The 11,821-nt window shown below is 51.6% G+C and overlaps 1 protein-coding gene across 1 annotated transcript; it reads right to left on the bottom strand.

Annotated features, from left to right (window-relative positions):
• Positions 1 to 2,482: 2,482 nt before the first annotated feature.
• On the bottom strand, positions 2,483 to 4,286 carry GPR4 (G protein-coupled receptor 4). The gene has a single exon (XM_043995775.1). It carries the CDS (start codon positions 3,784 to 3,786, stop codon positions 2,695 to 2,697), a length of 1,092 nt encoding a protein of 363 aa, XP_043851710.1. The 5' UTR covers positions 3,787 to 4,286; the 3' UTR covers positions 2,483 to 2,694.
• Positions 4,287 to 11,821: the final 7,535 nt, after the last annotated feature.

The raw sequence follows: 11,821 nt of genomic DNA, 5'->3' as shown, positions 1-11,821 counted from the left end.
TGCCTTGCTGGGCCTCCCATTCTTTAACTGCAAAAAGGGGGCAGGGGGTTGGACAAGCTGATCTCCAGGACCTTTCCAAGCGGGACATTCTGGAATCACTGGACACACAGGCTCTTTTCAAGAGCAAATGGAGAGACAGCCTTGTTGACTGAGGACCTTGCTGAGAGGGATCTTGAGGACAAATCACAGACTGTCCAACCTTGCCCAGCAGGGAAGTCACCTCAAAATAACAGAGGTCACAAGGGGTTGGGTGAAATTCCTGGTGGGTGGAGGCCCACGGGCTTATTTAGAACGGTCTGATAGAGTGGAAAGGGGCCAGAAGGGGCCCTGAAAGTTGCTTGGAGATACAAACACCCTCCCCACCCGCTCCTCAACCCCATTCTGAGGGGGAAATGAAGACCCACGAGGGGGGAGTGATTCGCCTAAGCTTTTGCAGCTGGTCAATTGGTCTAAAACTCAATTCTTTTGATTCACAGCGTCTTGGGCTTTTTCCAGGCTGTGGTGCTTTGGGGATAACTGCAAGCAGACATTTTTGAGTCAAAATATGTTGCCCAGAGCCCAGGGAAAAGGAGGAGACATGCTTACAGTCAGGCCTTCTGTTCCTTCCTGTTAGCATTCAGAGCATGTCAGAGCCAGGAGGGACCTAACAACCTAGAATGGCCAAGCTAAAAGGAACCTTAGAACACTGAACTCAGAGGGACCTCAGGATATGGGATGTCTGTCAGAGCCAGGAGGGTCCTTAGAATATAGGGTGTCAGAGCTGGGAGGGGCCTTAGGACAAAGAATGTTAGCTGGAAAGAACTTTGGAATACAAATGCCAAACTGGGAGGAACCTTAGAACATAGGATGTCTGAGTTGGGAGGGACCTTAGAACACAGCATGTCAACATTGTAAAGGGCTTAAAAATATGTTACATAGAAAGTTAGAACTAGGAGATTCCTTAGGACACAATGTTAGAAATGGAAGGGAACTGAGAAGAGAGATGTTAGAACTTGAAAGAACTTTAGCACATAGAAAACCTGAGTTCAGCAGAAGCTCGAGACATTGAATGGGGAGCTGAAAAGGAGTTTAGAACAGAATGTCCCATCTGAGAGGTACCTTAGGACACGGAATGTAAGCTAGCAAACACTGAGAACATAGAATGTCAGAATTAGAAAGAACCTTAGAACATAGAATATCAAAACTAGAAAACACTTAGAACAATGAATGTCAGAATTAGAAAGAACCTTAGAACCCAGAATGCCAAAGCTAGAAAACACATAGAATGTTGAATGTCAGCACGAGAAGGAATGCTGGAATGTAGACCACCAAAGCTAAGAGGGCTCTTGGAAACTGTGCAGTTCAACCTACCCCTCCCCACTAGACCCAGGTTTTAGAGTGAGAAGACTTGAGGCTCAGAGAGGGGAAACAACTTTGCCTGAGGTCATAGAGCCAGAAAGTATCTGAGCCACAATTTGAACTCTGGCTTCCTGGCTCCTAGCCCAAGGCACTCCCCACCCCTACCATGGCTGTCTCTTAAGTAGCACTCCCCACCCCTACCATGGCTGTCTCTTAAGTAAACAAATGAGTGATGATAATATAATATTCTGGCTCCTTCCTCAGCTCCTGATCTTAGTCCGGCGCAACCACTTCCTGTGTCTCACTCCCAACAAACCCTCTCCCATCCACCACCCCTCCCCTCCTTGAATCACTTTCCTCATTTAGAGAAATTTTCCCATTCTTTCCCCCCACTCCCCCCCCATTTCCCAGTATAGGTTTCCAGGAATCTCTTTGGGGGTTCAGTACAGGATTGACCCTTGACGTTACTCACCTCCCCAGCCCTAGCCCAGCCTGGTCATTCCTGGTGGGAGAAGGCTGGAAGCATCCAAAACAATGCTTTGAGATCATCAGTCTGTTTTACCCCCTTCTCCTTACTTGGGGAGGCTGGGGGCGGGGGAGGCAAAGAAACCAGAGAGAAGTCTCCTCCTCATGGCCTGGATAGGTGGGAGAGAAGTGACTGATCCTGGATAGCAGCTGGAGAAATCTCCCCAACCCTCCCTCCCTTCTACCCCCCTTCCTTTCAGGAGCGTGTGAACTGAAGCAGGGGGCAGGAAGGAGAGCCTGGGGAGACCCTGCAGCTGCTCACAAGATCAGAGATTTTAGAACCGGAAAGGGCCTTAGTCCCACAGTGTCCAGGGCCCCTGCACACCAGCCCAGCCCAGCCTGTCTGCTCCGTGTTCCTCAGAAGGGAGCCCAGTACCATCTTCCTGAAGTTTGTGCCTTGCAAGGGACAAGGGAGAGATGTGGAAGGAGAGATCCCTTCCTGGTAGAACCTTAAAGCCATCCACGAGAGAGGAAAACCAAGGCAAAGAGACTTACTCAAGGCCATCCAGTCATGACAGCCTGAGCTGGCATCTGCCTCGGAAGCGTCAGCAGCTGTGGATCTCTCCCCAACACCTCACTTTCTCCCCTGCTCACTGAGGGACAGCCCCATCTCCCCTTTCCCTTCTCCTCTCTCTCCATCCAACTCCAGCCCTCCTTGCCTTCCCCACAGTTTAGGCCTGCAGCCTTCCCCCCCCCCCCAGAGGACAAAATGAATGTCCCCTCTCCATCTTGGCTCATGCCCTCTTTATGGATTCATTTGCATCTCATTTGCACATAAGAGACAGGGGTGGGACGAGGCTGGGGTCCAGCGGGGAGGCTGGCAGAGGAGGGTCACTTCGAGGGAGGCAGCATCTTGAGCTGCACGTCATCCCCTCGCGAATGGGAGTGGGAGGCCAGGGCCCCTCCCCAGCCACAGCGGCCCACACTGTTCCTCTTGGACGCCAGCGGGGTCTCCAGGGTCAGGGAGGCGTTGGCCATCTCCTGGGGCTTGTCGCTGGCCAGGAATCGCAGGAGGCTGTGAAGGGCCTTGGCCACGTCGCCGCGGGCGCCCTCGTTGACGAAGCAGTAGAGGATGGGGTCGGCCACGCAGTTGAGGCTGGTAAAGGCCAGCGAGCTGTGGTAGGCAGCGAAGACCTTCTCTTCGAAGCCGCAGTCCCAGGGGCGGCCCAGGTAGACGGCGCTGCGCGAGAGCAGGAGCACGTGGTAGGGCGCGAAGCAGACCAAGACAATGGCGATGAGGCTGAGAGCCAGCCGCTTGATCTTGGCCTTCTCCTGGCGCTCGGTGGACACGCTGCCACGCACGGCGCGCAGGATGCCCCTGTACGAGAAGAGCATGAGGGACCAGGGGAAGAGGAAGCCGATGAAGATGCGATAGAGATTCATCCAGGCCACCCAGCCCTCCATGGGGAACTTCTCGAAGCAAAAGGTGTGGTTGTAGCGGTCTCGGAAGAGCTCGTCGTGGAAGAGCGGGGCCGAATTGGCGCCCAGCTCCGTGGCCCACACCACGGAGCTCACGGCCACTGCCGTCTTGACGCGCCGCAGGCGGGCGAAGCGCAGGGGGTGAGCCACGGCCAGGTAGCGGTCCACGGAAATGCAGCAGAGGAAGGCGATGCTGATGTAGATATTAGTGTAGAAGACGAAGCCAAAGAGCTTGCAGGAGCCTCGCCCGTGGATCCAGTTATCGTGGTGCAGAAAGTAGTCGACCCACAGCGGGAGCGTGGCAATGTATAGCAGGTCAGCGATGCTCAGGTTCATTAGGTAGACGCCCAGCTCGTTGTGTTGGCGGACCTGGCGGTAGGCAGCCCACAGAGCTAGGCAGTTGGTGGGCAGCCCGATGCCCATGACGATGATGTAGAGGGACGGCGGGAACAGGTGGTCTACCCTCGAGTCCACGTGACAGCCTTCCAGCGTGGTATTGCCCATCGTGGGTGAGGAGGGCAATGGAGGGGCAGGGGTGCACCCCCTGACCCAGGTGGGCGGTGGGGCCTCCAGAGGCTGAACGGCAGGAGGCCATTGGGGCCCCCCTATCCCCTCCAGGGGACTCAGGGACACATGATTAAGGGGAGAGCAGGGGGCTGAAGGGATGGGAGACAGCAGGCTTAGAAAGCTGCGGGAAAGGAAGTAAGGATGGGTTGGGGAGTAGAGAAGGGGTATTTAATGAGACAGCCGAGAGCAATAAGTATAGGTAGTGTTGGGACGGTGGATCCCTCCGCCTGCCCCCTCCTCCTTCCTCTTATTTCTCAGAGAGCCAGAGGACGGTTAAGTGGGAGAGGGCTATAAAAATCCTGGAAGAATAAAGAGAGAACAAGAAAGGCAGTATCTAGAACACTTGGGAGAGTAAGGGAGGAACTGGTGGGGTGGGGTGGAAGAACAGGGAGAAGCAGTATTGAGTCCCTTAGTTTTCTCTCTCTCTCTCTCTCTCTCTCTCTCTCTCTCTCTCTGACAGGCAAGTTGGAAGATGGGGGAGGGGGAGAGGGCTATGGTCTTTGGGAAATAAAGAAAATGTGAAATTGGGAGTTGGGAGTTAATTTGAACCAGTCGGGGTAGAGATGGAAGGCTTCAGGGAGATGAGAGAAGGCAGTTTCAGGTCAAGGGGTTAGGTGTCTCAGTGAGATTCTTGGGGTGGTTCTGGTTGGAGATTTGGCTGAATTATGCCCCTCTACCTCCAACAAGCTGCCTTGAGAGTCTGAAATTCCTCCTGCGTTAAAAGAGAGAAGCGTGAGTGTAAGGGTTATAGAAGGAGAGTCAGCCCCTCCCATACCTCCACTATTTTCAACTTAATCCCATGAATACTTATTAAAAGAATGGGAGGGGCAGCTAGGTGGTGCAGTGGATAGAGCACCGGCCCTGGAGTCAGGAGTACCTGAGTTCAAATCCGGCCTCAGACACTTAACACTTACTAGCTGTGTGACTTTGGGCAAGTCACTTAACCCTAATTGCCTCACTAAAAAAAAAAAAAAAAAGAATGGGAGAAGGGCAGCTAGGTGGCGCAGTGGATAGAGCACCGGCCCTGGATTCAAGAGGACCTGAATGCAAATCTGGTTTCAGACACTTGACACTTACTAGCTGTGTGACCCGACCCTGGGCAAATTACTTAACCCTCATTGCCCCACAAAATAAATAATTTTTTTTTTTAGGCAATGGGGGTTAAGTGACTTGCCCAGGGTCACACAGCTAGTAAGTGTCAAGTATCTGAGGCCGGATTTGAACTCAGGTCCTCCTGAATCCAGGGCCGGTGCTTTAACCACTGCGCCACCTAGCTGCCCCCAATAAATATTTTTTTTTAATGGAAGAGGGGTCAGCATGGGAGGGTAGAAAGAAAGTCAGCTAGTATTAGAAGACCTGAAGTTCAGATCCACACACCCTGGGACCCTGGGCAAGTCTTTTGGGCAATAGATGACACCTAAAGTCTCACAGTATATGAGTCCATGGGTCTCCTTCCTAGCTAGCCCATCATCAGATTCTGTGGCTAGAAGAGGATGGAGCTGTGAGTTGGGAGTCACCAAGGAGAAATAGGTCCCTCCATCTGAAGAAAAGATTATCCACCCTAAGAAGCAGACAGAATCCTGGGGGAAAAGCAGGACCCAGGCATCCAGAGACCTCCCTCACCAGCCTGGTTCTCCCCTGAGGAAGTTGGACAATCATCTAGCAGTCAGTTAATCGATCTGCATTTATTAAACATCTACTATATGCCAGGCACGTGCAAAGCCCTCAGAATACAAAGATACAGCAAAAAACAGTCGCTACCCTCAGGGAGTTCATAATCTAATGGGGGAAAAACAACATGGATACAAATATGGACAAGCAAGCTATAAGCAGGACAAATTGGAGATAATCAACAGAGAGAAGGCACTAGCCTAATATAACACAAAACAGTCAAATGACTCTAACAGTCAAATGAGAGACAAGTATGCGCAAACATGCAGTAATTCACATGCACAGCAGCAAACATGCAGTTACATTCAAGGCACACGTCACAGGGACAGGCTTTCTATAATGCTTTAAGGCTTCTTGTGTTCTTTCCTGACAAGGAAATCCCATTTTATAGAGACTGAAGCTGAAATGTAGGGATGGGTTGCAATATGTCTGTGCTTGCCCGGCTAGGACAGACTAGAAAGGGAATTCAGGGTCACAGATTAGAACTGGAAAGGGCCTTAGAGATGATCTAGTCCAGCTCCCTTATTTTGCAGATTGGTAGACTGAGGCCCAGAGAGAGTCTTTTGCCAGAGTTCACATATGTGGTAAGTAGCAGAGCTGGGATTCAAACTCAGGTGTCCTGACTCCCAGCCCAGGGCTCCAGTCCTCCCCCTCATGCTGTATCTAGCAAATCTGATCCTCTTTGAGTTCTCTTTGCTTGGGTAACCTGGAATTACCCGAAGGTGTGGGACTTCTGCTCTCTGGATGTGCACACGTGTAAGACACACATGCATATATATGTATGGGGTCTTGTGTGTGTTCTCCCTGGGGCTCAGCCTGCCCTTCTGACCTTGTTGTATTCCCTTGGCACAAAAGCATGAGAGCAGCCTCTTAATCCACCAAGAGAAAGGTCAAGTCTGCTTGGCAACCCTGGCCCCAAACAATTCCCATGCCCCAACGTCTATCCTATGGTTCCCACTGGGAGCTGGGATTATGATTACCTGGCTCTGCCCTCAGCCTCTTTCCCCCTCCTCCTCTCCGTCCTTAAGTCTTCCCTCTCAGACAACCTCAGTTTACCCTCAGTCCTTAAATATTCCCCCACTCCTCATCCCTAAATGCTCTTCCTTTTAGTCCCTTAGTCTCTCCCACCAGCTTTTCTGTGTCCCTTCTTTCTGTACCCATCAATGGCTCTTCTCTCTGTGTTCTTCAGTCTCCCTCTGCTTTCCACACCTCTTTGCCTCAATGTCCCCTCCTGATCCATCTTCCCTCTCTGTCACTCAGCCTGCTTTTCTATCCTTAACTTTCTCCCCATCTTTATCACTCTGTGTCTTCCCTGTCTGTCCGTCAATCTCTCCTTTTGTCTTTTCCTCAGTGGTTCCTCTTTCTGTCCCTGGCTCTCCTCGGTCCCTCAGTTTCTCCTGTTCCCAACCCTCAGCATCTCCTCCCTCTGTCTTTCAGTCTTCCCTCTCCGTATTCTTCATCCTGGCTCTCTGTCCCTCAGCCTTTCCATCTTTTTCTCTCAACATACATGTCCCCTCACTGAGTCTCTCCCATTCTCGGTTCCTCAGTATCCTTCCTGCCCCCCCCCCACCATAGGCTCCCTGCTACCACTTCTGTTCTTCAGTCCCCCTCTCTGTCTTTTAATCTCCCTCTCTCTGACCTTCCCTCTTCTCTGTCTCCTTCAATGTCCCCTCCCTCTGGCAGTCTTGCCTCTCTCCCTTCTTCCCTTTTCCTCCATTCCTCACTCTCCCTTGTCCCAACTCTCTATCCCTTATTCTCTACTCGCTGTGTTCACCAGTCTCCCTGCTTTATCAAGTCTTCCCCATTTGCCACAGTCTGTCCCCTTCTCCTTTCCCCTTGGTCTCCCTACACCCTATCTCTCAGTCACCCCTTCTTTCCCTCAGTTTCTTCTTCTTCTCTGATAGATTCAATAAATGTCTTTATCTCCCTTACCTGGTGCCCCTTGGGTGCAGAAGAGAAAACCAACCACCCTGTTTCCTGATATCAAGGAAATTCACCTCCCACCCAATCATTTCCTCCTGGGGTGGGAGGAAGTGGGAGGGAGGTGTGTTATTGCCCTCCCTCATGCAGAGGAAGGGGACACTTTAGGGAAATATCTTGGGACTGATCTCACCCCTCTGTCTTATCTGTTGATCCAGAGTAGTACCCCCAAGAGACCCCCTTTCACAAAGTCCTAGAGTCTTGCATTAATAAGCTCTTGGAACTTCTCATCTCCCTGAATGCTCAGGGTTTCTTGTTGTTGTTGTTTTTTCTACTACCCTACACCACCACCATGCTTCATAATTCTTTGAATACTCTCCCTGTTCTGCTGCCTGGTGACCCCTCTGGACCTCCACCCCTCCATATATGCATTTTAGGGTTGTCACCCCCCCCCTTTCTTCTGCTAAACTTCTGGAGCTCTGGAGAACCCAGTCTCCAATCTCCAACCTCTAGTCTTTGCCACTGACCCCCTCATCTCTTTGTCCTACTCTCATCTGCAGGTGAGGAGGTCTAAGAAGAAAGGTGTTCTGGGAAGGAGAGGTAGGAAGGGAGGAGGAAAGGGGCTGTGGAATCCTTCAGTTTATCTTGATCTGCCTCTGCCTCTGCCTCTGTTTCTCTCATCTCACCTGTCTCTCATGTTTCTGTCTTTGTACGTATGTCTCTGTCTCTGCCTCTCCCTCCACATCTCTTTCTGTTCCTTTCTACCGTGTCACCCTCATTCCAGCCCCCAAAGAGACAGAGCCTGGGGGGATGAGATGGGAAGAGGAACACTGGCGTCTTCTACCTCTCTCCCCCTTCATCCTAAGTCAAAGAGGCAGAAAGACGTAGAGAAGAGAGACAGCGGTAGAAAGGGAGAGGTACGAAGTGGGACTTCGGGCAGAGGGTGGGAAGAGGGGTCAGGGAGGGAGAGAAGGGGGTGGGGAGAGACAGAGACACAGAGATATAGAGTTAAAGCGTCAACGAGGAGGGGTGGGGTGGTTCAGAGACAGGCAAGGAGAGGCAGATAGAGCAAGAGGATGGGGAAGGAGGGGATGAGGGGCTAGAGCAAAGATGGGGGCTCCCCTCCCTCACGAACTGCCCCAGCCTGCTCACCAGCTCCGCCGTCCCCCGGCGCGCGGCCGCCTGCTTCTCCGTCGGTGTCTGTGTCCCCCTCGCATCCGCCCTCGCCCCCGCCCCTCAACCCCTCTAGGCCGGCTCCCCCAGGGACCGCCCGCCGGCTCCTGCTCCCGCAGGCTGCCCATTAGAGGCTGAAATGTGATCACGCTGGCCCGGCCTCGCTCCCCACCTGGTGTCCGGGACGGCCAGAAACCTGACCCTCCTCCCCCCGCAGTCCCCCTGCCTTCGACGGCGCCGGCGACGGCTGGACCCGCTCGAAGCCTTGGAGCCCCCACCCCAGGTGAAGAGAGATAGTGCAAGAGGAAGGAAAGAGAGGTAGAAAGATGAAATGAAACTGGCAGAAGAGGGGACCGAGACCGAGACCAAGACATACGGAGAGACAGTCAGAAACCACTGGGTTATAGTGATGGAGATAGAAGCGCGGAGGAGGAATAAGGCAACCCAGTTTACTGCCGTGGAAAGTGGCTTCTCCTCCCCGGCCCCTTGCCGGGTCTTTCTAGATGAGAGCGTCTTGGGCGCAGCCCCCAAGCTCCCACAGAGACCAACACCCTCTCTCCTCCTCCTCCTCCCCATCTCCATTCCCTTCTTCTGTCCCAGTCACAGCAGCCAAGTTATTAGTTGTCTAGACACAGGCCAAATTATAACCCCCAGCAGGCTAGGAAAGGGGCAGGCAGAAAGCTTGGGGTTATCCCCTTGCCCCCCCATTTTCACCCCTTCATCCAGATTATCTTCTTCCCAAACTAGCTTCCTTCCCCATCTCTTGTTTTGGTCAGGGGTTCTTCACTTCCTGGCCATAGAGCCTAGAGCAGAAGCTCTTAACTGGGGGCAAGGGGGATCCAGGAACCCGTTTGGGCAGTCAGTCTGGGAAAATCTATGAACCCCTTCTTAGAATCATGGTGTTATAATGCCTAAAGTTAAACCTGCAGGATTAAAAAGAAACTGAAGCACCGGCCCTGGATTCAGGAGGACCTGAGTTCAAATTCAGCCTCAGACACTTGACACTTACTAGCTGTGTGAACCTGAGCAAGTCACTTAACCCTCATTGCACCGCAAAAAGAAAAAAAAAAAACTAGATTTGGCGGGAAAATGCCACAGATCCAAATCCAGAACCTCTGGTCTCCAGCTTGTAACTTTTCAGGTTCTAGAATTCCCCAGTTGAAACTACTAAAGTTCTCTGATGCTAAGGATCTAGATTCTACAAGTTCTCAAATTCCACGATTTGAAAATTCTAATGTTCTATGATTCTCTTATCCAAAGTTCACCAAATTTGGCAAACAAAGATTGCGATTCTGATTCTTTTTCAGAAGCCAGGTCCCCATATCTTCAGGGACCTTCTCTCCAATACAGTATCTCAATAGAACCCTCCTAGAAGTGGGAAAGCCTTCTCTCCATTAGTCCCTGTATCCAAAGCCATACTCAGCCATAGACAAAGTGGTTGGAAGATGGAGGGGGGAGCCTAATTTTTAGTCGTTGGGTGGTGTCTGAGCCTGAAAAAAGAAGTGAGGCTGCTCAGCCTAAAGGGTTTATGAGTGGGGTGGGGGAGTGTCAGGAAGGGGTTAAAGTTGGAAAGTTCAAATCCTGTAAGGAAGAAGGTGGGGGTGGGGGGGTTCAGAGAGGAAGAGACCCCCCCCCTCCTCCCAAGCCCGGAATTCCTGAAGCCTTCCTGTCCTGGAGGGGGGGGGGGGACGACGCAGGAGAGGAAGTGGGGATGGGGGGGGGGGAAATTAGAGGAAAGGTGGTGGCCTGATCAGCCTCCTGCCTCTGAGGGCTTTATCTTCTCCTCCAGAACAACCTCTTGAGGGAAATTAACTCCCACCCATGGAAAGGTCGGATGACTTTAGAGACAGATAAAGAGACAGATAAGGATGGGAGAGTAAGGCAGTGTAGTTCTTGGGTAAGCAAAGGAAGCCTTAAAGGGTCAGGAGGAGGGAATGATAGGGTTAAGGGTAACAGAAAGAGGGCAAGGATTGTTGTTGTTGTTTGTCCTTTGTTCTTGAAGGATGTGACATCAAAGTGATGTCATGACTTGCAGTGAATTGGATTTAAGTGAGGCAGGGCTGTGCAAAGAAGTCAGCCTCACCGTCTCCTCCAGAGCCATCTGGGTCCAGAGGCAAGGTAGATATCAGGATGACTGGAGATAGCCCCAGATGTTTAAGGCATTTGGGGTTAAGTGACTTGCCCAGGGTCACAAAGCTAGTAAGTGTCTGAGGTGAGCAAGGATAAAGGGAGAAGAGGGAAGAATGAGACTCTTGACTTCTCAAAGATGCATCTGAGGGCTTCCGATACCAGACAGATGCCAGCTGGGGGTAGGGAGTAATAATAGTTAAGGCCAGCCTTCGTTAAGCCCTTTCAGAACAATGTAATTCTGGAGTTAGGAAGTGGGGAAGAGAGAGAGGAAGACTGCAAGAGAGATAGACAGAGACACAGAGACAGAGACAGGAGTGGTGGAGACAGAGACAGACAGACACATAGACAGTGAGAGAATGCAACAGAAAGACAGACAAAAAAATAAAAAGACAGATACACAGAGAAAGTCAGAGATCAGGGAGGGCTTTCTGGAAGGGGCTGGGAAAAGGGAGCACCAGCTGGGCCTAGAATGGTGAGGGTGGCTGAGAGGGATAGTTAGAATGGGGGGGAGGGGGGCGCTAGGTGGTGCAGTGGATAAAGCACTGACCCTGAGTTCAAATCTGACCTCAGATGACACTTACTAGCTGTGTGTGACCATGGGCAAGTCACTTAACCCTCATTGCCCTGAAAAAAAAAAAAAAGATAGAATGGGACTGGGGTGGGGGCAGCTAGGTGGCACAGTGGATAGAGTACCTGCCCTGGAGTCAGGAGTTCAAATTTGGCCTCACTTACAAGCTGTGTGACCCTAGGCAAGTCACTTAATCCAGATTGCTTCCCCCCAAAAATGGGACTAGGGATTAGGACTCCAAAGGATTTGGGTTTGAATCACTAATGTGTCCCTTGCTATGTGTGACCTTAAGAGCATACTTGTTGGGGCAGCTAGGTGGCGCAGTGGATAGAGCACCGGTCCTGGATCCAGGAGGACCTGAGTTCATATCCTGCCTCAGACACTTAACACTTACTAGCCGTGTGACCTTGGGCAAGTCACTTAACCCCAATTGCCTCGCAAAAACAAAAAAACAAACCAAACAAAAAAAGAGCACACTTGTCTTCTATTTAGGGCAAGTTACACGCCCTC

The sequence above is a fragment of the Dromiciops gliroides genome, chromosome 3 (genome assembly GCF_019393635.1).
Source record: "Dromiciops gliroides isolate mDroGli1 chromosome 3, mDroGli1.pri, whole genome shotgun sequence".
NCBI classification, from domain to species: Eukaryota; Metazoa; Chordata; class Mammalia; order Microbiotheria; family Microbiotheriidae; genus Dromiciops; species Dromiciops gliroides.
The sequence above is the reverse complement of the archived record's forward strand: the minus strand, read 5'-3'. Positions and strand labels throughout refer to the sequence as shown.